The 26,306-nt window shown below is 36.6% G+C and overlaps 1 protein-coding gene across 2 annotated transcripts in view; it reads right to left on the bottom strand.

Annotated features, from left to right (window-relative positions):
* MOSPD2 (motile sperm domain containing 2) overlaps positions 1 to 26,208 on the bottom strand; it is a 32,979-nt gene extending 6,771 nt beyond the window's left edge. Inside the window, exons 1-10 of one of the 2 annotated variants that reach the window (XM_048286708.1) lie at positions 26,100 to 26,208; positions 25,832 to 25,898; positions 16,725 to 16,880; positions 15,886 to 15,972; positions 14,460 to 14,614; positions 11,986 to 12,046; positions 10,748 to 10,786; positions 9,648 to 9,772; positions 4,389 to 4,559; positions 2,090 to 2,202 (exon numbers count right to left, since the gene is read on the bottom strand). In XM_048286708.1, the coding sequence (XP_048142665.1) occupies positions 2,090 to 2,202; positions 4,389 to 4,559; positions 9,648 to 9,772; positions 10,748 to 10,786; positions 11,986 to 12,046; positions 14,460 to 14,614; positions 15,886 to 15,972; positions 16,725 to 16,880; positions 25,832 to 25,898; positions 26,100 to 26,108 (983 nt within the window). In that variant the 5' untranslated portion in view covers positions 26,109 to 26,208. The remainder of the gene's footprint in view (positions 1 to 2,089; positions 2,203 to 4,388; positions 4,560 to 9,647; positions 9,773 to 10,747; positions 10,787 to 11,985; positions 12,047 to 14,459; positions 14,615 to 15,885; positions 15,973 to 16,724; positions 16,881 to 25,831; positions 25,899 to 26,099) is intronic. The other variant, XM_048286717.1, reaches the window with a different exon arrangement.
* Positions 26,209 to 26,306: the final 98 nt, after the last annotated feature.

The following is a 26,306-nucleotide window of genomic DNA, read 5'->3' as shown; positions in this document are numbered from 1 at the left end:
GAACCATACGTGAAACAAGATAACATTAACTAGCATCAAAACAAGCCACAAAAAGAGATCAAGGGAAGGAACTTCTGCCAGAGCCTGATCTCTCTTGTTCTACCAACTACGGCCATTGATCAAAGGAAAAAAAAAGGCTTGGGGACCACACCTGTATGGCTCTTGTCTGTGAAATCAAGTTCCACAGCACTGGGGGTAGTTGGTATGTAGCCATGAGGAGGGGGGGGTTGTTTAAACAAACACCCAAGCTTTTTCATTTTTACAGAAGCAAAAATTTCTATACTCTGATGTGTGTGATGTAACCAGCTTGTACTAGAAATTCTCGTACCACAACACACCACAAGCTGCTCTTCTTCCAGACAGTGCAAGGAAACTGCTGCTTTTTGTCTGACCAACAATTCAATTATGGAGAAGGAAAGTCAGCGCCAGCCTTTCATTGTAAGGCATACATGGCAAATACAATTGTGGTCTAAATGAGGGAGACAGCTGACTCAGGAGCATGACTACAAATACAAGAAACAAAAGAGCACAAGGGCCCAGCTTTGGTCCACAATTTTATGGTGCCAGAGCTGCAGTGCCTCAGCTGTGTGCTCAGGCTCCAGGCTGCTCCCTTCACAGGACAATGCTGGGAGATAAGCAAGGATGCAAGTTAATTCCTGGGGGCAGAGCTTATGGTCTCTGTGATAGGTGCCTGCAACTGGCTATGAATGGCACTATATATTATTGGTTCAATCACCTTCAGTTCGATGGCCTGTGAATCAGTGCAGGAAAATGAAAACTAGTTCTAGCTTCCACAGAGGGAGAGCATTAATGAAGAGCAACAGCTACACTCAGGAGTTTACTTTAAAAACAAAACAAACAAACAGCAAGGACAATGGAGACAGCAGTATTTTATTTTCCATGACAGCAAGACTACAAGTATTAACACCGCTATTCTTGACTAAGTTTACTCTTCCAGGTGCTGCAGTCCATGTAAGTTACTTCTATTCAATGACAGCTTGAAGTATTTTAAGAGAAAAAAAAAGGCAGTTTCTGGGGGTGTTGGAAGTGTTTTAGCTTATTTGGATTTTTTTGTTGTTGTCTGCTTATGATTTGTGCCCCTTTTTTTTTTTAATTAAAAAGTGAATGGAAAAACATCTACATTTGTGATTGTTCCAGAAAATGTTTAACATTCTTTGTAATCACAATTCTGCAGTCTATGCCTTTGTCTTGCCATACAAGAAACTAAGGCTATACAGAGGAGGTTTTTCATTTCAAAATTAGGAAAAATTTACACATATAAAATATATTTATGCTAATGAGCACATTATTATTCAAATTCATTCCAAAACTAATCAATACAGTACTTAAAAAGTTAGCTAAGAAATTACCCAAAAATTAGATATTTTCTTCATTCATCTAATAGCAAACTGAAAGTGAAAATAAAAGTTACCATCTAAATCAAATTCTAAACAAGCATCCTAACCTGAAAGGCAGTGAAAAGAAAAAGTTATATTGGCTAATTGATTTCTTTTTCCTAGTTTAATGATAAAAAGCAAATTAACTGCAAGATGTAGCATCTTGGACAACAAAACCTTCTGAGTAGATATGTCATTTATAGAGCCCTTTCCACATAAAATGAATTGGACCCATTCCTTAAGTTTAACTAGAGGAAACTACTAGTGTAGACATTTATATCATCATAAGCTAAAAGAATTCAAGCAAGATACAACAGTGAAAACTGGCTTGATGAAACATGGGTTTTTTGTTAAGCCAGTGCAATCAATGTCAACCACTGCTCTCACTACAGGTAAGGACATGCTTAGTCAGATGGTTTCTCAATATAAACAAAACACTTCTACAATTCTATGGAATATACATCTATTCATACAAAAAGCATGCCAATCTTTGGTGACACCAGAAGATTCACTATAATCTTGTAAAACTAGAAAAATTCTTTGAGTTTTTTAAAAAGCCTTCTTAAAAAGTTGTTTATAATTTGTTTTCCTCCAATAGTCTGAAAAAAGTTTATTTTGAAAACCAACTAGAGTTAAGTATTCAAATGTCCAAGGCACATTGTAAAAAGAAAATTAAAGAAAATTATTATTACCTGATATGTAATAAAGGTCCTTTAAAAGTAGTTAATGCTTTCTTTGCATTTTTTGGTTTGACCTCTGTTTTGTCAGTTTCCTCTGATTTGGAAATTAGTTCTATAGAATTCATCTGAGTAAAAATGATAGTTATAATGATTAACTAGAAACCTGGATTACATGTTACAGAACCATGCATGTATTTTAAAGAATATGGTGAGGCTTATTTCAACAGTTTACATATTACAGACCAAGCATTATATATATTCATTCCCTGAAGCTGCTTGAAGTCCACTGAATAAAATGATTTACTATAGAAGTTACATAACACATTAAACATGCATGAAACAAAACTTCTGCTTTGTTTTTTTCCCATGTATTTTCCTGCTGCCCAGGTCAGTTTTTGAAAACTCCAGACACACTAAGTTATAGCACTTCAAATATCTAAGATTATAAAGCACTGGTATTATTCATCCACTGCAATTTAAAATTAAAACAGATGCCCCAACACAATCACTGAACAGAAAACCTAGTACCAATTCCACAACTCATTGCATTGCAGGGTTGCTAAACGTATCTTCATTGCTTTTAGATGAGACTCTGAAGTATTGCAGAACATAAAAGAAATAATGCTGATTGAATTGGTGCTTTCAAAACTGCAGGTACATCTTAGGTTCTGAGGGTTTTCTTCCATAACATTAAGAAAATACATGCAAAACAGGGCAGGTGCTGGGGGGGGATGTGCAGAAGACTGAAAGAATTAGTGACATCATGATTCCAGATCAGCTGGCTGAAGAGTTTGTTTAGCCTCCTTTTTATTCCACTTTTAATACAGAGAAAAGACATGAAGAGAATTCAGTTCATGCAAGTTTGAAGTACGGGAATGAAAGGAATACAAAACTTTATATGAAATAGGCTATATAAAAAGAACCCACACAGCATCTTTTTGTTTAATTATATAAAAGTGATAGTAAAAGGTTAGTATGTAAATACACTGCACTAGTTATATGTTGGGCTTTGTTCTACATAAACTACCAGGAAAAAATATTACTATATGTCTTGGGGTGACACAAAAGTGGAAGCATCTACAGGACAGGCACTTACTAACCAAGTTTATCACTCATGATTCCCTCTACTGAAAAAAAAATGAGTAGCACCTTGGTTACACTGTATAAAAGTGAAAACAATTATTTGCTTTATGGTATTTCAAGAGTAAAAAAAGTAAAAAAGCCAAAATACCTTAAGTAGAAAGCTAAGTCACCCAAGCAAATTAAAAGCCAACAAACACTGAGGCTTATTAAGCACCAAAGGAACTCACACACTGAGCAGAAATTCTCCATGTTTCCATATCTAAGAATCATACACTGAAAAATGTGCTACAAGCAAAACAAGCTACTGAGTCTAACTGTGGTTATGTAATGCTTCCTTTTGACCTTAAGGTCAGTGAAATTATCTTTTTATTTTTTTAAAACTGGCCAAGTTGCAAATAACAGCTGGAATACTTAGTGAGCTACACGTTTCAAATTATTCTGACAAACCTGGAACGGTAAATGAAACTGTATTCTACTCCATTAAACAGAAGTTTTGCAAGTCATATTCCAAAATTAATTATGACAATAAGCTAGTGAATTTCAAATTTTTTTCTACTATTTTCAAGAACAATATCCCCAGTTACTATTACTGCATATTCCTAAATATCACTTCATACGAACTTGTGTAAAACAATGCCTTTATTTCTGGATAAACAACACTGCAGGAAGATTATGTTGCAAAACATGATTGATGGAGTAGGAATACTCCAATTTCTCCTGACAATAAATGAAAACATTCATATGTTAAAATTTTATCAATAATTTAAGATAACAAATTAACATCCAGTAGTGCATAAATATTTAACTTAGTATTTTCTCATGTACATACTGATTTAAGATTCGGAGAAAACGAGATATATTTTGACATGGTCACCACTAGATATCCCAAGATTAAAAAGAAACCAACTAGAAAGACAGCCTTTGAAAACAAAGTACAGAAATTTTTATCATTTTACTGCACAATTCACTATATTCCAAGAGATGTGCACTAAATATTTAGTGCACATTTTATGCATTCTGAAGCAGAAACTTGGCTTAATAGACCAAGAATCAACGCTGAAACTGAAACTATAATTCTTCAGTTTTCCTGAGTTCTTTTGTCAAATTGGAAGACAGAAAAACTGTTGAAAAAGTACAACACAAAGACAGACAAGTAACCAAAATTATATGCCTCTTGTCCCACTTTGTAACCATCTAGCTAGTCTTGCCTAAATCTTCAGTTAGATACCTTTTTCTGATTAAGGTTTTGTGCTTCATTCAGTTCCCCAGCCTCCTTGGTGTCTGCATCTATCTCTTCTTTACTTTCATGCTCATCTTCACTTGTAATGGGCCCATTTTCACATAAAGGAGTTTGAAAATCATCATCAACCAATGGAGGATAACTGTACTTGAAAGAATCCTAAAAGATAAAGAGATTTATAACAGAAGAGTTATTCAAGAGGATTAGAAGTGCCTTCTCTAGGGTTTTTAAAATGGAAATACTGTCATTGTTTCTTGTTTCACATTACTTTTGTTTCATTTATCTATTTCAAGTTGCACCCCTATACAGAAAGCTGACACCAAGAGTTTCTATTTTATCCACAGACAAATAAATAGTCATCCAATTAAGCCAGTAAACTATAACTGTTATTTATATTCACAGCAGAACTGCAGAAGCTGTTCTATCAAGGATCAGCATTCAGAGTCTTATTGCTGAAGTTCTCTTCTTAAGTTCTCAAAAATGTAGTTTAAAACTTATGATAGCTATTTCTAAAAATATTACAAAAGTGATGAAAAACATCAGTTGTTCCTTGTATGTTAGTTTCATAATGGTCTGCTTAAAAAAAGGAAATAAACCCCAAAATCATGAAACAACCCCAAATAATCCCTGAAGTTTAACATAATGTGTGGATGTTTAGCATATCCTGCAATTCAGATCTTAGTCTTTGGAATGCCAAATCGATTTAAAGACCATACTTAAGACATCTGAGTAATGCAGCAGCAGAATACTTAAGTTCTCAATGACTCTACAGTAAAGGTAGATCCATTGGAAGATCAGTAAAAAACAGTTTTTGCTAACTAGAAATTCTCTTAACATTCTCAAAATAGTTTCATTAAAAGTAATGTTAGAGAGTGTTTGAATGGGGATCTCTGTTCCTACAGCATTTTCAGTTTTAAGCATTGAGTAAACTGAATTAGTCTGTCAGCTTTTCCAATGGAGAAAAGAAACATAGCTTTGACTCCTGTGAGGCAGACTTGAGCAATGCCCCCGCTCCCCAAACAATGCCTCCCTCAGCAGGGAGTTACAAAAAGGTGTTCCAAGAGAGCTCTCCATAACCAAGTACATTTTCTCAAAACAAGGAATAATGTGATGCTAAGAGAAATTAAAAGGGAAAAGTCTTAAAGGGAACCATTCAAAGAAACCACAAACAAAACAGCATACTTCCTGCTCATCTATAATCAAGGCCTAAATCACATCTATTCTTCAGGCTGTAGCAACAGTCAAAGACCTCTAGCTGAATGAAACAGGTATTCCCTGGCTCAAACAATATCCTATTAAGGGCCTGAAGGACAAGCTTTAAGTATCAGTTACAGACTAAATCACTATTAGAAGAAAAGACTCCAGTCTGCTAGAAACATTCCAGTAGTCTTGCAGAACACTGACATCCCCCATTTGCAAAAACAAGACAGAGATATCCAGCTTCCCCTTATCCAAACCAATAAAGCCTTTTCACTCCCTTCCAGCATAGGATGAAGGGCATATAACGAGTGACCTTAATAAAGGGAAATTAATTTTGCTGCATGCTTTACTTGGCCTTGTTAATCCATGCTGCTGGATATCTTCAACAGCTGAACAAAATCTCATCGGTGGGACAACTCAAAGTCCCACACTTTATAGTTACAGTGCTTGAGTTTCAGTGACATGGGTATATCTACTAACAGGGTGAAAACCTCAGCCAGGTAAACAAGACGGATTTATTCAATGCCTGATACATCCATTCTATAGACTTACGGCTCTTTCTTATAGCAGATCTAGAGAATTCATGCTATTATTTTTGGCAATTTTTGTAGAGGTGTCTTAATCCTATTTTTAAAGATTACATGTATACAGCAGTCATGAAGCCATATGCAAGCTTAGCCATGTCTTAACTTCAGGCCACTGACCTATACAAGGTACTTCCAAGAAAACCTGTGAGCTATCAATTTAGATACCCAGGTGAAGAGCACAGCAGCTGCATACATTGTTCAATATTGGCACCAGTTGAGGGAATCTTGATCCTTGTTAAATCCATCTTCTGATAAAGAAAGACTGAGCAAAACAGCAAATTAAAACCCTACTGTGTGTACACGCCTTGCATCACAATGTACACTATATGTACAATAGTCTTGGAGAGAAAAAATCTCCCTGGTCAGTCAGAAATGTGTATGCCTTAAGAACTGGACTGTTCCATCAGCTGGAAATGGCAGAATGTGTGATACAATAGACAAGAAAGCCAGAAAACACTACGTTAATATTTTTCATTTAGTAACGAATGTATACTACCAAGTGGCTCTTGAGCATCTAACCCTAATTTTCCAGGCTGCCTAGCATTAGCTAGCTCCTAGATCTGTCTTGGGCAATTTTGACAAGCTCTCCAAAACAAACCTGCTATAAAGAAAATAACCTCTGTGCATTAAGGACAAGAACCACGCATGTGGTGCATAGCATGTATGGATTAGCAGTATGGTAATAGCCACAGCCAACAGACACTGATGAGGACTTGAATGGAACTTAGATCAAATTCATATTCCAAAGTCCTACAAAATCCAAGTTTCTGTTTTCCATAATTAGTTTTAATGGTTTTGATACTCTGGAGACACCTTTGCCCACTAGTTGTCTCAAATCAAGCCTGTAATATTCCTCCTTTCTCAGCTGGCTGACAGTCGATCAAAGGATTTTAAAGCTATGGAAAGTTTCTGGTTCATCTTTTGAGTGACCCTGAGACAGACTTAAAACATGCTTAAAGATAACTTCAGTGAGACATTGAAGCTTGGAGGCTTCCAACAGAGACAAAGAACAGTTCCCTTAGTCAAGAGAAGTAGTCACTGACTCCAACATTATTAATTCTATGGATTTTTTTTTGTTACTTCCAGAACTAGTCTCTAACATTCTTCTGGAACACAAAGAACATAAGTGCAGTGGAATCTTGGTATCTCTCCAAATCTTGGTATCCACCAAATGATCTGCTTCACTAGTTGTGTACATCTGGCAAGACCTGGCTTTTCAAAGCTGGATCCTAGTAGGGGACACAGCAGAAAGATGAGTCACAGCCACTGTATTGAATACAAAGGATGCACAGATATGCTGTGCTCTTCACTGGCATTATGCTCGTTGCAAATATGAAGATCTGTAACTAAACATGTGGAAATCAAAGATGACAGAGAGAGAATTGGAAGAAGGCAAAAAAAAAAGAAAAAAAAAAAAAAAAAAAAAAAAAAAAGTCCCTCGCAAACAAAACCAAACACTTGAGAGAAAAATGGAAGGAATCAATTTGTGCAAGTCAGATACTGCATTTGAAAAAATGCCAGGCCTGACAATACTAATAATGGTGCATTGTACTCTACCTAGTCGCTTTAAGAGAAGCCAAGGTTAATCACATCAAGAAAAGTTAAATTCTGAGAAAAAGCATTAAATTGTCTGTTGTCTGGTCACTGAAAAACTCCTTGCTATTAGAGAGATGCAAAGATCCTGCTTTATTGTACACACTGAAGAAACCTTGGGAAGAAAGATCCAGAGCACAATTTTGGAGTCTCAGTATTTGCTATCGATTCTTCCAAATTATGACAGTTCTGAGGTTAAAAGCTCAAAACACCCATCAAGTGAAACTCAATACTTAGACAAAGCATGTGCTGGTTCAAAATACAGGGCTTTTAATAGGCAGATACAGCTGTTTTTCTGAAATTGTCAAAACCTCAGGAGTCCTTGTCAAGCAAGTTTACTACTATTCCACTACTCTATTTCTGCCACTGCAACTTCCTACCCCAGATAAATGATTTGGATAAGCTGCCTCCATGATTCTGAAACTTGTTAATGCTTTCAGAAGACGAGCAACATGGAGCCAGCTTGATCAGCAATGAGACCTTTCAGGCCCAAGGCAGGATTAGAGATAACTACAAGACTGCATGTTCCATCAGATGCTTCAGCAGGGTATTTAGCAAAACCACAGGTTCTATCTTTAAAGACATAATGAACTATTGGGTAAGACAGTTTAAAAAGCAGATGGGAGATACTCAGCTTTAATGAGGAAAAAAACTTGCCCCTCTATTGCAACAATAGGACAACACCACAGGAGCCAGGCCCAGAACCATTGCTAAATAACATTCCTTACTGAAACCACTTCAGATATCATCAGCCCTTCCCTCAATGCCCACTCCTGTGGTGCTGCAATTTCAGCTTTCTTCCACCTGAGAAAGTTCTTACATGAGACTAGGAGTTGGGGCAGCAATTTTTCATGGAGAAAAAGGGTATCTTTTCTTCAAGAATCACATGCGCTTTTTAAAGGCTGCTAATCTCAGTTAAATAAAAATCAAGGTAACATCTTTTTATGTTCCCCAAACAAGTTTCATAGGTTCTGGCCACAATAACACTACCCTGAACTCATATAGAAAGGAACATGTCCTCCCCTACTATTGCTGAAACACAACCCTCCTTTTCTCCAAATTGTTACTGCCATAATGCCAAAAGTACTTCAGAAAATAAAAGGTAGAAAAAAACTTTAAAAGTAACTCCCCTGCAATGGGCTTATTCTACTACCATAAATGGCCTATAAACATTTTAAAGCATCATTTTTCTGCAAATTTACTCTAAAGATTATGCAATACTGATCTACTAGCCTTGTGAAGAGTGAAACCTGTTGTACAAGTTGCTTGTGCTGTTCCACTCTTTAGATTGCACTAAAACTGGATTCTGATTCTGTTAAACTGATGCTGCTTGTACCACTTTGGAGCTCTACTATACTCTTTGATGACAATCTTCTACAGCCATGTCTTAAAATGCAGCCCTAGAGACAACAAAGGAAAAATAGCTACAATATAACTGTCTTCAGTGAATTATAGCTTTGGAGCAGGACTAGAACTCCCAGAGGGCCATGAAACCTACTTTCTGTTCATAGAACTTGTTTCATAAACAAACACCACCTCTAATTCATCAGAGAGGAATAAAAGTACAAGGAAGAATGACACTTAAAAAAGATAATTTTTCAGACCTTTAAGAAAAATTAAGCGGTTTCCATTGACTTATAAAGGGATGAATGATTCAGAAAAGAATAGTTCTTTACTTGAAGAGTGCCAATACCAAATTCTCATGAAGTTAACCTATTTTATATTACCATGACTTTAAAATTATCATTGGCAAAACAATTTCAAGAAATCTCTCATCTGTGAAGTGCCAACCCTCGACGCCACATATGGGATTTATAGAGGTGTCTCAATCTATCACAACAGAAACATGAAATGTTACTATACTTACAGTTCCCCCCATGTGAGGTGGCAGATACTCTCCACTGATGTATTCCTGCACATCACTCTTGTTTGTGAACTTTAACATGCTTATTGCATCTGGGCCAAGCCAACCCTTCACGATTTTAAATGCAGCTTTAAAAAACAAAAGAAAACACCAAACAAAACAAAAGGTATATAGAAGACGTCAGGAAGGGAGTTTTGTTATTTTGGTTGTTTTTGTAGGGTTTTTTCAGTGTATTGGTAGATCTTACACAACACAAGTGAGCTGCATTCCTCAAGATACTACAGAACCTGCTCTGAAAGTATCTATTATGATTGGAATAAGCAATGCAAGGGAAAAAAGGTATTATTTACAGAGAAAATGGAAAGAGTATCTTTGATTTAATAACTAACAACTCTGTTGTCTTGGAATTTAGCCCTTGAAGTAGAGAGTGGGTAAAACCAGTTGTATTTTCAAATCTGCGTGAGGGAGGTTGGGAAAGATACACACACACACTCTTCGTCGCTGAAATGTTTTGCTGATTTAAAGGATATTTGTTTAGATCTACAAAGCATCTACAAAGACCATTGTTATTTCAGTGATAGTAAAACATGAATATGTACGAAAATATAAATCCAACATAAAAATATGTATTCATATGACAACAGAAGAGGAATAATATATCTATCCTGTATGCTATAGCTACAGATAATTATTGAAATACCCATATCAGAATAAATGTAACCACAGTTACAGCATGCAGTGTCAGGCATCTAACTTAAACTGTGTATTCTAGTTTTGAGCTGGTTATAAGTCACCATCACTGCTGATGATTGAATTGCTGAAAGGATTCTAGTTAAAAAGCATTCAAGAAATAAATTATTTATCAAGGTCTCCCAACCTTTAAAAACAGCAGGACAAATACAAACTTCATGTAAAGTATGATCCAAAATACAGTGATAGAAGGAAAAATAAAAAGTATGCAACCTTTAAACTGACAGATTTAAAGATGCATGTTTAACAAACTTCATTATTCATCTGTATCTACACAGAGCAGAAAAATGCTTCTTATTTATGCTGCTGTATTTTAAAAGTTATCACAATCCAAAAAGAAAAAAACAACTTACCGTTCATTATCCATGGCATTTCAAATATTACTATCTTTGCTAAAAAGAAAAAAAAAAAATCTGAATACCACATGCTAGGTATTTCTCTGTTTAAGAGAAAGCAGAGCAGTAATATGCATGTAAAAAGTAAATATTCACTTTTACAAACCTCCATGTTCACTTTCCTGTATAAGCAATTTTGTACAAACCTATTGCTATTTAGAAACATTAGCTGTTTGCTTGGAAAACAGGTAATAAAATTCCAAGTTATACATTGTTCATATACTTCCTGGGATATTACTTTTCTGACCTATTGTTACTAATAACTCATCTCCCAAATAAGGCAAAGAAAGGCAAGATCTCAATCCAACCTAAAAAAGCAGCTACTGAACAGAAGAAAGTTTAACAAGTACATTCAGCACCCCCTACTTCACAAAGAAACAAATAAACATAAGTCTTTGTATATCTATTTTTTCCAAATATTCTTTATTTTAGCATAGAAATTTGAAAATACTTGTGTCCCAATTATTTTTCCTCTTGAATGTCAAGATAAAAAAAACAATGTTGCACTTGCCTTTAAGTTTGATATTTGATCAAAGCTTTGAACTTTGATCAGCAAGCTGAAATCTAATATTCAGAGTTTAAGCAGTTGCTGTATGGATTTTCAATATTCACAGACATTTTCACCTAAAATTTACAACATATTTAAGATGAGCTAGCATAAACTATGCAGTGTTTGCCTATGCTTAAAAAAGTTATCAGGCAAGCATGCAGGGTTTTCTAAGCGTGCACACAAAAATGCCTTTTCAAAATAAACCATTTTCATGTTCAGAAGAATCACTGCCCCTCATAATTTTCTAGAGCCCTTCATTCTTTGACCCCTGAAGACTTGTAAAGGATACACGCTGTCATGAAAGTTTGTAAAGCTTCTACCCAAGTAACAGGGAGCAAAGGAAAACAAGTCAATTCCTTTCTATTATATGCTTATAATAATTTTAACTATGTATAAACATGTATTAGATTATTACTTCACAAAAAGACGGTTGATTTTTGATGAAAGTAAAGTTTATTCACAATACAAAGTTGTGTTGACTTAAGGACGCAAGAATATCCTGACTCTATAATATTCACATGTTCCATGAAGTTACTCCAGAAAACACATGGAAAAAAACATTTCATCTTTCCTATCTTCTACCATATTATGAAATGCTCTTGTTACACAAGTCTACAATGCTTAATATTTAATGTACAATACTTACTGAGGAAGTTTGGGTAATAATCTGTAAAACAATTGACAATAAACCGGACAAAATCCAAGTCCTAAGAAACAACAAAAAAAATAAATCACAACATAAATGCAAAGCAAACCAAAATATTAAAAAATACAGGCTTAGTTAAGGCATTTAGTGAATAGCACAAGATAGTTATATTGTAGCCAACTGTGTTCAAATTTTATATACACTACAAACATCCTCAAAACACAATGCAAGGCTTTTTCCTTCACTAAACTGCTGCAAGATTGTGGCCACACTTCCCCTTATGATCTAAGAAAGAAGTCAATAGACCTATGATCAGTGCAATAACTAACATATCTAAATTACTGCAGAGCTTCAACAGGGTTTAAGAAGTACACAAAAGATACAGGAAAAATAAACCTTTAGCACTGGAGAAGCTTGACAGATGGAAGAGTACTAAATATACTGAAATTTCCCATCAATAATTATCCCACATACTGTTCAATGTACTACTGCACTCAGTATTGTATTTACAAAGGGAAAAAAAAATAAGTTTGCCTTTGAAGAGAATTGTTTGGTTTAGTATTAATTGGTGGCATGCAGAGAAACTGTGGGGACTCAAAAGAGCTGCTTCTATACCACCCATTTTCAGGATGCCTCTAGCCAATGAGCAACTGCACAGAAATAGTACAGTCAGTCTCCTTTGCAAAATCCAGGTATAATGGAACTGGCTACACAGCAAAGGGCAAGGAAAGCTTTTTATGAAACAGGTATAGAAACAAAGTAAGAAATACCTTACCCCAATAAGATACTCAGGTGGGAAGCCTGCCATGAGTACTTTCCCCAGTCCTTTTAACAGAAGTGACCACTACTACTACTTTCAGAAATAGTACAGAGTGTTTCTGGCTGAGGATCCAAAGCCTGTCATAACAGTAAGAATGGGGAAGGGGCTCCTAGGTTGATGTAAACACACTATCAAAACATTTGTGGACAGAGTGAAAAAACCTCAAAAAACTAACACTGTGTAAGAGGTCTACCCGCAACCTGAAAGCTTTTTAAGTGACTTCAGCAACTAGAAACTAACTGAAAGTTTGACATCTTTACAGGCAGAAGGTGGCCTCTAATAGAAGCATTTATCTCAACTGTCTGTTGCTTGTACTAAATGCAGTATCTTTCATTTAAAAGCATAAACACAGTGATAGATTAGAATGATTAGGAGAATCTCCATTAATCAGGATGCTGCTCTCTATTCTGCTGCCTATCCAAAAGCAGCACTACCAGACAGCAGAAGGATAGATCCATTATTTTGATGAAAGTCTGGTATTAGAAGTGCAGATTTCACAGACCATTCAATAACTGCATCTATTCTAGTTATCTGAACTGGTGGAACAAGCCATGAGCTATCAGAATTATCTCCTGCATACCAGTGATAAAAGTGATATAGTAGATATCCATAGCAATGGAACAAACAAATGAGGCATGTTCTGGAAAAGAACTCAGATATCCAAGTTCTTTTTCTTTTAGGAGAAATTTATCATTTATTCCACATGGCTATGAACAGCCATTAAAAATATATTCCTGTTCCGTGATAAATATACTAATGACAAAGGAAGACTGTACAACAGGACAATTACAGAAGCATTTGCTGAGATTTTGTCTTTGGAGTCTCAAAGACAGGGGGGAAAAAAAGCTGCTTCAGGATATGCTCCATAAAACCCAAATCAGATTAGTCTTTCACACCAAGGAAATTATTACAATCCTTTACTCCTGTTATATAAAGCTGTGGTTCCAGTATTATCTTTAGGAGTATGGATAGACAGCTGTCACTGCACAGGTAAGAGCACCAACCCCACAAAACAGAATCACACCATATTTATTTGTCAAAATACCTCCTCATAAGATGGTGGCCCTATACTGCAGAGCTGCAAGGTCCTAAATGCAATAATAATCTTGCCTGTGCTAGGTATAAACAAGTCTTTGGAAATGGGTTTGGGGGTGGGTTTTTTTGCTTATATTTAAATTCATTCTTGCCATACTACCACCACAAAAAAAAAAAAAAAAGGCACAAAAATATAAGTTTCAGCCATTCCTGTAATAACAGGACCACATGGCACTTGATAAGAAAATTTAAATTATTCTGTAGAAATACATTTTGGTTTTTAACCTACAGACAATCTGTTAGATTTTTAGTTATTAGATTAAATCAATAAAGATATACTGATAGGCAAGATCTCAACCTTGCAATCTAAACCAGCTTTGACTCAGCTCAGTCACCAAACTAAAATCAAGTTTTCAGCATGTTGCAGAAGACAAAGTTTAATATGTAACAAAAGATTTTGGAAATTGCTCATGTCATAGGAAAAAGCCCTACATATTACTAATGTCAATGATTGTTAAGTTATTTAGGTGTCAATGACCGTACAGGGACTTCCTTTTTTCTAGGAACACAGGTAATATAATCCCAAAAGCAATCAAGACAAGACAGTAAAAATACTTACTATGTGACTGATTCCAGTTTCAGCCATGTCAAATACCACTGTTAAGGGCTTTCCATGATCTCTCTTGGCATAATGTTCTAACCAAAAAGCGACCAGTTTCTTTTTGTCAAGTTGCTGTTTAGGATCTCTTGTATGATGTTTCACTTTGAACCAAACTTGGACAAAAACACACACGAAAGTTGAAACAAAAGATCCACGCTAACAGAAAACATCATGCAAATAACTATAGAGGATGCACTGAAATGTATTAACACCTCTGAGTTTGTATTCTACATTTGTCCTGACTTTGTGACCACTGAACAGCCAGAAAAACAACTGTACACCTCTTCACATACCCCTGACTTTTTTTTACTGTAACTTTTTAAAAATTGAAAATACAAAGAACTACACTCCAGAAGAAACATTAAAGCAGAAAACCACTTTTTGTGTATTTAAAGACTATTTACCTAGATTAGCATTTCATAATTTAAAATTAAGTCACACGGTCTTCAGACAATATTGTATTCAGCATATATTCTAAGTATTGCTGCAAAATTAATGTTTCCTTTTCTGCTTAGGTTTTTTACAGCATTGCAGTTGATGTGTTTTGAAAAACTAATTATACACACATTAAGAATTATATAAAAAGCAACAGATCTTTCTAAAATAAAATTTAAAATTTCTGGAGGTGAGCAACATTGTATAAATGAAAGCCCAGTGCATATTCTTCTGGAATAAAAAAAAAAATTAGTCATACAGAGACTTGTTTTTCTATGGAAAAAAACCCCTACAGGCATAATTCAAAGTAAAAAGACTTTATAAAAATGTCTGAAACCAAGTTACTGATTATACAATAAGTGAGAAAAGAAATATTCAGGGCAGTAATGTGAAGAGTGGCTTTCATTTTTACGACCTTTACAATATCAAAGTTAGACAAGCCTGAAAATAATTTTAGATATGCTCAATATTCTTCTCCCTGAAACTCGGAAAGTCTTAGTAAAAACCAGATTTCTTCTCCATGTCTTTTACTTCCAAATGCAAAACTAAAGTAAATAGTACTTTGTTTCATGCAAAGAAACAAATGTTTTTAAATACAGCACATTAGCTACACTGCATATTTCAAGATTAAGATAAACCCCTACTCAAACATAGAGCGTACATTAAACTATTATATTCTTCTTTGAGACAGCGATCACATCACCAAGCCTGTCTGACAGTCAGGCCCATGGTGTTATTCTGAGGCTGCCCTGTGCAGGGTCAGGAGTTGGACTCCATCATTCTGCTGGGTCCCTTCCAACTCAGTGTATTCTATGATAAAAAAATACTTTATTACCCAATTACCTTTTTAAGTAAAAACAGTAACCAACACATACCTATGTCTGTTCTTAAAATGCTGGAAACAAAATAACGATCAATGACTGAAAAGCATCTATTCTGTATAACTTACATAACTTATAGCCCTCTTTATCATATCCATGCAGAAAGAGAGCACCAATTTCAAATAACCATTTTGGAAGGACAGATTCTGACAAGTCTGCAAAACCAAATGAAATATTATTTCAGCAATCATATTAATAATCACATTGTTAACTTAACAGAAGTCACTAAAAATGCAAAAGCCTAACAAAAAATACAAAAACATCTTTATAAGCCTCTTTCCAAGGCCTTTATTAAACTAATGCAAATATTGAGATAATTTGAAATCTTTACTATCTTCTATTCATGCTATAGAGTAGGATCTATTTATGAAGTAAGAATAATAGAAAAAATCTACAGAAAAAAATGATGCAAATGTTTATTTTTTTCATATTTGAAGCCTCCCCCACCATGCTCTATCCTTAAATTCAGAGGGTGAAGTCCTGTAGATAGTGTTCACCTTCAAAATATTTTCACAGCACAAAAATGAGATCTCTTATTTAATGCACCAGACCAGTGCTATTAAAATGAACAAGAGAGCCCTGTTTGTTGTGGGGTTTTTTGTTATTGGTCTTTTAGGACTCTATTCTATGATGCAAAAAGACATAACACGAGATAGCTGCCTTCCTTCCTTCCTCTTAAACACCCTTTCAATAGACACATGGAACCACAACAAAACTGAGAGACTACTGGTCAACATAAAAAGCAGTAATTTTTCTCTCTTTTTTTTTAATTTTTAAGTTCTTGCTTAGCTCTCTGTGGTACTTGCAAGCCTTTAAGAGGTTCTTAATAAAACTACATGTAGAGGTCAATGATAGCTCAATACGAAAGCAACACACACCTTCAAAATCACTATGTAATATAGCTTACCATTAACTGTGTATTCTTTCCTCCACTGAAAGCTCTCATCAATCATCTTTAAAGTATCATCCACAACATCATGACGCCAAATCAAGTAGTTTTCAACCCATTTATCATCTTGCTGAAGTCTTTCCACATCTCTAGAATCATATTTATCTGATTTATCTAGGAAATAAATAAGTTAGTGTCTATAGCATTTGCTACAAAAACTTGAAGAGATTTGTCAAGTGTATGTCTATAAGCATTTACTAGGTACATAGGATTTCTCTTGCAGTTTCAAATTCAAGCAAACAAGGCACGGCATGATAAATTGATGAAAACCATCTATCTTCTGCAACGATATTTAGGAACACTACTAGAAAAATATTTTCTGTGATTTTTATGCAAAGAAAAAACATTAGAAAACAACAAGATGCATTTGGGACAGGTATATTTTCCTCAAACCAGTTTTCTGTAATTAACATGAATTAGTATATAGTCTTAGAGTTTGTGTACTGATGAATGTATGTATTAAACATCACTAGCACATGCTTGAGCTCTCAAATTTATAGGCATCAGCATGTTAGACCATAAAATGTCTGACAACAACTATTAAAATGTGTGGGTTTGAGTACGCACTATACATAATTGCATTAAACAAAATTGTTTTCTTTAAAAAAAATTACAGCTTACACTTGTCAAATTTTTATGCTACACAATAAAAACTGCATGCAACTCTAGCACAAATGCCCCCAAGGCTTCTTGTATCTTCTTGTATCATATTAGCAACACAGTAACAGGCTTAAACGCTTTTGGAAGCGCTTCAGATGAAACAAGACTTGCTGCTGCTCTGGGTTTTTTCACTTTTAGACAGGAAAGTTTAAACACAAATGCTAAGTGGACCTATTTCTATTGTAGATATGCTTAAACAAAGGCTCAGTTTTTAGATCAATGCTCCTCTGAGAAACTGGTATAAATAGAATGTAAAATCAAGAGCCCATAACAGAAACAGGCTTCTGAAAGCAATAGACACTGATACACATCTCTGCTAACTACTAAAAAACCATAAACTGTTAAGCTATTCACTTAAATTCATGATTACCATGGAAAAAATTAAGGCTGTTAATAAAAGAGATTTAATTTTCACATACTGGAAAGACTCTTCCTCTATCAGCAGCAATAAACTGCTTTCAGAGCCATTTACAACTGTTTAGAACTGCGATGGGATGGCTTGGGAATCTGTATTACAACCAGACAACTCTGAGGAAGGAGTTAAGAAAAAGACACCATTAAATTCTGCTAATATATATTGTTTTACTGGCCTCCATGCAAAAACTATGACCTATTTTTCTTGTCTTTCAAATTATACTGTTTCCTGCTATAATTAGTCAATGTAACTGTAAGAATATATTAATTTAAATGTGTCCATTCACTAAGAGTCATTATAGTTACAGTCCCCCAATGCATCTTTTCATGTCTGCTTCTCACATACATCATCTACCACGTTCCTTCTTCATTACGCCTCAAATTTCTCCTTCCCTTGATCCCATCCCACTACTTTACTTTGTTCCTTAGATAAACCTAGAATTTAATCCCACTTTCCTTAATCTTAGTCCCCTACTTTCTCCTCTGCCCAAAAGCCTCTAATCCACTAAAAACTTTTAACTACTGAAGTTCCTTTTCTCTTCATTTCCATACTTGCACCAGACAACTGATTTCCTATATTCTGACTAAGCCCAGTGAAGTGATCACTCAGCACCAGACTGAAACGTTTGTGGCTCTAGAGGAACCACAGAAGAATTGTAAAAATCCTGGGTGTGAAATTTTGTAGTCTCAACAGCTCATTTGAAATTCGTAGTTCCCCCAATGATTTAGGAAGTTTTGTCTGAGAAAAAGCAACAGTACTTATTTCAAGTTAACCACTTCACCTTGGTTTAATAATCTCTAACACACACTGGCTTCCAGCTATGAGTGACTGCAGCCAATCAATCAGCCAAGTACTTTGCTGAAATCAGTCCCACATATATCTTATATAAATAAGGAATTTGGGTACTGTGTAAAGACAAAACCCACTACCAGGTAAAAACTAACAGGAGATCATTTCACCACTTTCTGAGGCTGTCTTTGCTTTCAGTATCTGTTTGAGAGCACATCTGTCAAAATGAGAGAATTGTGCATCTTGTATCAAACTGTAATTTAAAACTGACATATCATTACATGGAACAAACCTCAGAACACATTTCTTGGCCACCAACAAGTTGTCCCAAACTCTGAACTTAAAGAATATTTTTAAAAACACATTTAACTTTGTGGATATTTTAAGAAAATGAAAGTGAAACAGAAAATGTTTAATCCAAACTTCCAACATCAATGGAAAGCAAGCTGAATTCAAAGATAGGGATAGTTGAAAAAGTACTTTTCCCTCTCTTCTGTAACTAAATTTTCAACAAGGCACATGTAATCTGAATTTACATATATGCTACAATACCCCCTAAAACCAGGGGAAACAACTAGTCAAGTTCTGCATCCACAAGCACTTGCAGAATGCCAGTATTTGAATCAGGTTAGCCTAACAAGATTGACAGAACAACAGTACTGAGTACTGAATACTGAATGACTTTTACCTGATTTATCCAATTCTTGCTACAAATTAGGTCAAATTTAGAATGAGAATGTGAGTCCAAAAGAAAGGTGTTTTATGTCACACACAAAAAGCAGAGTGATATAAAATTGATGGAATCCTTCCAAGAACCCAGTGATTGAAAATGTGTCAGTTCAGAGGAGGAATTCCTCTTCAAATCTGTATGTCGCATAATTCTACAGACATCTGGAATCTTGTTTTCAAACTTCTGTGACATTATCAGAATGTTTCTAATTTTAAATAACTCATGGAACACTTGAGTGTAGTTACTGTATTATTAGAAACTTCTGGAGTTAAATGAGAATTAGTTGAAAGAAAATAAGACATCTAGGATTCTCAATACAATTTAAATACATCCTGCACAACTAAGAGGCCAAAAAAGAAACACTGTTTGAGAGGCATCCATATGGAAATTCAGGTGAAACTACAAACAGAAGTAACTTACCTCAGACAACCTCCAAGCCTATCCATTTAAGATACCTGTAAACATATACTGATGCTTTTCTCAAAGGAAAATGAGGTGCTTATTTCTTCACACTTGCAGGACTGCCACTAGGACACTGAGACATTAAGTTTAGGCCCCCTCAGCTCATGAAGAGAGACATCTCTGTAATTAAGTCCATAACGAACAGAATTTCATAAGGTATTTGGAACACACATCACTTGCCCCAAAGGTAAGACAAGGAACAGCAATACCAGCTACTTCTGTTTTACTTCTGTAACCACTAACACGTGGTTACGTGTGTAGCAGCAGTGCCAGACTTTTGTGTAACATTTCATAGTCCAGAGGCTTGGAAATCTGGTTGCTCCCTCAGTCCAAGACACTCAAACCTTTCTGTATCATAGAATCATAGAACAGTCCCACAGCCCAGGGAAGAGGCAAAACTGGGATGCTGCAATACTTTTGACCCAGAAAACTGTAGAAACTAAGCAAGACTCAGATACAAAAATGCAAGAAAAAGCATCATCTGCCAAATTCAAAGTTACACATAAGGGAGTGACAGTAGCAAGATGTGGCCATTATTAGCCCTCTTTATTCCTTTAACTGAAAGTTCCTCAGGAAAATTTGAGTGAGCAAAACTGATCAGGTATTTAACTTTATTTTGGAAATAGTTGGTTAAAGTTACTTTCATTTTCCCATTGAGCATTTGAGGTCAAGAGGAAAGACTGGAAGAAGAAAGTTCTGTTTGAACAGCAACTTCTTATATTACTTGCCTTCCATTTTTTTTTTTTTTTTTTTTGCTTTAGTGAGGACTTCTGTTCTTTCCATGAGCACATCCTGCCCTTTTAATAGTTGTCTTCTTCAAGCTGAGAAGCTTCCAGTGAAACTGTATCACTTAATTACTACATTTCAACATAAAGGATCTTCTGTAACACAGACAACAGCTCTGAAAACAACTGCAGAATTACACAAAACTAACCGCACACAAATCTCACTGCAATACTTTCATTAGAAGGTTTCATTAAGTTCTCTGAGGCAGAAACTGTAAAATCCCTTCTATTTACATCACTTTTTTTTTTTCAATGCCATTTAATTACAATGCCAGGAGCCCCTGGAGCAGGTCTAGTAGAGGGCTGCAAAGATGATTAAGGGACTGGAGCACCTCTCTTATGAGAACAGGCTGAGAGAGCTAAACCTGCTCAGCGTCAAGAAGAGATGACTGAGAGGAGACCTCATCAATGTCTGTCAGTGTCTGAAGGGAGAAGTCAGAGGATGGGCCCAGGCTCTTCTCAGTGGTGCCAAGCAATAAGGCACGAGAAAACGGCAAAAACTGATGCACAGGAAGTTTCACCTGAGTATGAGGAAGAACTTCTTTACTGTTGTGACCAGGCACTGGAACATGTTGCCTAGAGAGGGTGTGGAGTCATCCAAAGACTGTCTGCATGCAAATCTGTGCCCTGTGCTCCGTGATAACCCTGCTTGAGCAGGCTGGACCAGACAAGCCACTAGGGTCCCTTCCAACCTGACCCATTCTGTGATTACCACGAGAACAGCGTTGTGCTGCTGTGTTTTCTTCTAGTGCTCACGCTTTAGAAAATATAATACAAGTTCGAGAATATTCAACAGGAATATAGAAGAATAACTACAGAACTCAAAACCAGGCACAACAGCAAAGTCCCACACCAACTTAATCCAGAGAAGTTCAGAGTTTTAAAACTTGAATGACCCTTCCCTTCAGAAAAAACTCTTATCTAGAAAAGTAGAGTTACAGAACAAGCCATATATAAAGCTAAGTAGGGACAGCAACTGCATGCCTTTTAATAGAGAAAAAACCAAAAACTTAATTGTACAAAGTAGAGGAAAAAAAAGCAACTTAGAAAAGTATGTCAAGTGTTACATTACACAAAGAGACTCAATTTAACTGCTGTCTTAAAGCTATTTCAGCCAAGAAGTCTCTGTCTAAAATGGTCACAATTATTTCTCTGACTTTGGCTACAAAGACGAAACCCATTTTAATTGGCTGTTGATGCCAAACATTAAGCTAAGTACTATAACAATCCAGGTATGTGCCTTCAGTTGCTAGATGAGAAAAATCAGCAAGACTAGAAACAATTTAAGAAGTAAAAAAAGTAGCCATAAAGAGACAGGGATGAAGAAAAAACCGAATACCATTTCCATCCAATAAAGAATTATTTCAATGAGCTCAAGCAGCAATAAATAAAATATTTGCCTCCACAAAGTGCAATAAACAAACTTTTCGCAAAGTTGAACACTCTCAGTGACAATAAAGATTACTTTCAATAAAAACCTCAATCATTAATGTTACAGAACTTTTTATGAAAGTATGTTTCCCATCTTATCCTTCCACCATTCTCAGCCTGAAAGCCAAGAACCAGGGAAAACAGACTTTTCAGAGCATAAAAAGATACATGCAGGTATGCAAAACATTACTTTAAGAGTCTTCTACAATAGTCTTATTACTGTTTTTTAAGGGTGTCCCATATGTCTAAAATTTTATTTACAATCAATCCATATGATTAACAAAACACCTTTGCTACTGGCTTAAAGAAGGTCAGGATGAAATTTAATCCTTTACATTGGAAGGATGGGAAACCTCTCTTGCAAAATCTTTTTCAAAAATTAAGCTTTGCCTAAAAGAAAGGAAAACGATGTTAATGGGGAGGGCCAGGAAATAACAGGCAATTAGAAATGGTTAATATACAAAAGGAAATGTGAAGAAAACTAGTTTACTGAAAAAGTCTAACAAGACTTGATTTTAAACAATTTCCACTGTAACATTAAAATAGAAAGTAATAGCCCAGAAATAAAAGCTAATTTTAGAAATCCTCTAAGGAATGGAAATTCACTATAGAAAAAGACATGCTTGTTTGATAGAAAACATTGTTAGTGCCAGTCAGTACTAGTAAAAAAATCTTTTGTTTTCATTGTTCCTTTCACCAGCAAAATCATTTACATCACCAACTCTGACAAAGAATCCAAAGAGCCAAAACAAAAATTAGGCCCAAAACCAATGAAGACAAAGTGCCATCTGCCTAGCACATCAGACAGCATTTGCCAGTCTATTGGACTAACATGACCTTTCCACTATTGGAAATAAACCTTTTAAATGCAAAGGTTTCATTATTGGGACATATATTCCTCACAAGAGCTGAAGCTGTCTTTGGAACCCAGCTAGACAGTTAACTGAAGAGAAAAAAAAACCACCACAAGATCGCCGTTAATATTAAACACTGCTTTGCAGATAACATCCAACAGTGGCCAAGCTTTCCTTCCAGAACACTTCAATGGCCAAATCTGCTGAACAACTTCAGCAAGAAACTTCTCTTGCAGACTCTGGGGAGATGAGCCAGCGAGGTTCTCTGATACTTCATCTTTCACACTATATCTGACTATCAAAAGCATTTTCTGATTTGGTCATATAAATGAAACAACTGTATAATTCAAAAAAAACAGATTTATGGTGCTTTCAATTGCTGAACAGAACTTTTCCCATCCAACCTTGAAAATTATCAAGGCCACAGCATATTACTATAATAATAATTATAATACATGCTGTAATATTAGACTTTTCTGAATCATCTATATAATAGTATATTTTTGTAGATTCTACTTAAATCTAAAAATTGTATTCTGCCAATAAATAATTTCAATTAAAAAGTAGGATTTCAAAGACCCTCTAAGTTTTCATTTCATAACAAAAATAAACATTACTGTAAGACCATCACAGTATTTTTGACCAATACCAATTCTTCCTGCATGAGGAGGGGCAGGAGGGAAACCAGTAACTGGGAGTCACAGAATATGGAAGAACTACTTCACTTTTGAAGATCAGAATCACTGTTTCTAGAATAACCAGTTACAGTTTTCCTCCAAGGGAAAACAAAACAGTGGCAGCTGCAACCTCCAGAAAAAAAAACTGCCTGAAAACTTCTCGAACTTTAACAACTGCAGTTCACCTGTAAATGGAATAGAGTTTGCTCTGTAGAGGCCCACAACTCTATGACCACACTAAACTTTACAGGAAGGATCAGCTTCTCAGTGTAGCCTGGCAGTGCTCTTAGTTTTGAAAGCAGACTAAAATTGCTGGGTGTGAAGCAATCATTTGTACCTTTACACCACAAAGTCACAGGTTTGAGGGTGTCTGCCTACCTGCACCCCCACATTCCTTTGATTAAGAAGCATAAAATAATACATTTTAGAACATAAACAGTAAAGGTTAATAAACCAGTACAAAATTAAAATCATGTGTTTTGCACTCTTGAATGTGGTCATGAGAACATTAATTTGCTTGTGGCATTCCTAAATTTGTGGCAGAATCTTAAAAACATAAACTCAAAAAAGTCTTAATCCTATTTTCTTGAAAGGGCCAAGAGCCCTAAACCATGACCCAAAAATGGGCTTACTGAGAAAAAGTGTTCAAAATACTGCAAATAGGATTACAGCTTACCTTGCAACAGTATTCAATTGTTGTAATGGCTGTATCAGCCAGCCCAACAGAGGCATCCTTACAACAGGAGAAACTTGTGGAATTTCAAGATTTTAAGTGGTAGATCAACTGAAGGAGTAATACTCCTTTTCCACAACTACTGTCCCAGAGCAGTCCTAGGCCTTCTGAAGTAATCATTTATGAGTGTGACTCTGGGATAATAAAATCCAAAGCAAGTTGAATCACCTACCATATGAAACTATACACTAATTGAAAACTTTTAGAGGCAGAAAAAGTTAGCATTTAAGATGATCCTCCACTCATTCAAGCCTGATCTTTACAAAGATACCTTTATTCACTCATAAATGGTAAAATAAGCTCTTTCTACTTCAACACTTTCTAATAAATTTTGTCATCAGAAATAAAGGTCATCTCAAACCAAGGCCAAAGTAGTCTCCTTTTTGAAAGTTAGCAGAGTAACCATATGAGGCAAAGTTGTACCACCCTCAAGACCTTCAAAGTTTTCCAAGAGCATGTTCTAGCCCACTGCAAAGAAGTCATAGAACCACGTAACCCTTACATAAAGGTGACAGCTAGATAACCTCAATAATTCTGATCAGAAACATCAAAGCAAGGCATTTGTTTGCAGAACTGAGGCTCCTATTAAAGGAGATGCAGGCAACACAATTACTGGACTTTACTGTATTTGCATTAAAAATTGCACAGAAGCATGTTTTCAATAGAAAGTCTCTAGACAGTCATAATGAAACATACTGCTTACTGCAGTTGTTAGCATACTCTACGTTTTTCCAACATAAGCAATGCAAATTAACCTTGAAATAAAAGGAAACCACGCTAGGCTTACCCCAGTCTTCCCTCTCCCCCAGGCATCCCCAGCATCTCCCGGCCTTCATTTACAAATTTAAATGCACCTGCACTTAAGAATCGAGTTGGACATGCAGCATGATCTTAATTATGGCCTGCATAAATTTCAAGTGCAAATTACTCCAGAAAAACAACTCTTCCTTTGACAAACTCGGCAAGGTCAGAATGCCTCCCTTCCCTGCCATGTTTTATATCCAAAGAACACCAAGCACAGCAGTGTCCCAGACCCCACTCTACAGCTAACCAAACACAGCTGCAAGAGAAAACGACTGAGAGCTTTGCCCCAACACACCCCGCAGCCCAAGAGAGCGACCCAGCAGACAGAGAGCACCGAGAGCCAGCAAAGAAACCTGCTGTGCATCGTACCCGTCCATGGCTTTGGACATCTTAAGTGTACCAGAAGTTTAGATTGGACATTAGAAACAAATTCTTCACAGAAAGACTGATTAGATGTTTGAATGGGCTGCCCAGGGAGGTGGCACAGTCACCGTCCCTGGAGGTGTTTAAGGAAAGACTGGACGTGGCACTCAGTGAGATGGTCTGGTTGACAGGTGTTCAGTCACAGGCTGGCCTCGATGATCTCGGAGGCCTTTTCCGATCCAGTCGATTCTGTGAAAGGGCACATACGCTCACAGAGCTGGGAAAGTGAGATACCTGGCGACCCGAAAGGAAAAGCGACAGTGGACAAGCCCCAGAGCCCACAGCCACCGCTCCCAGCTCACCTGGCAGGTACTCCGCCTCGAAACGCCGCCGGGTCTCGCTTATCAGCGCCGCCTTATCCTGTCGCTGCTGAAAGGAAAGAAACAAGAGGACCGTGAAAGGAAAGGCCGGGGCCCCAGACAGCCCCATTCCCTCACCTGTACGGCAGGGCCCGGCCACCCGTCCCGCCAAACCACCAACCCCGGGCGGCTGCGGACGGCAGCTAGTGAGGGAAGGCCCAGCAGGCGGGCAGGAAGGTAGCAGTGAGGGGGCAGGGGCGTAGGGACTCACCTCAGCCATGATCCAGCGGGTCCGCCCGCACTGAGACGGCTCCAGCAGCGCGAGGGGCGGCGGGAAAAGGGGATGGAGCGGCGCGTGACTCCGCCGGGGGGCGGGGCCCCAGGGCAGCCGGCGGCGGACAGGCCCCGCCCCGCCCCGCCCCTCGCCGTGGCTCTACCCCCGCCCGCGCTCCCGTCGTGCTCCCCGCGGCGGGAGCTT

Source organism: Corvus hawaiiensis, chromosome 2 (genome assembly GCF_020740725.1).
Source record: "Corvus hawaiiensis isolate bCorHaw1 chromosome 2, bCorHaw1.pri.cur, whole genome shotgun sequence".
NCBI classification, from domain to species: domain Eukaryota; kingdom Metazoa; phylum Chordata; class Aves; order Passeriformes; family Corvidae; genus Corvus; species Corvus hawaiiensis.
The sequence above is the reverse complement of the archived record's forward strand: the minus strand, read 5'-3'. Positions and strand labels throughout refer to the sequence as shown.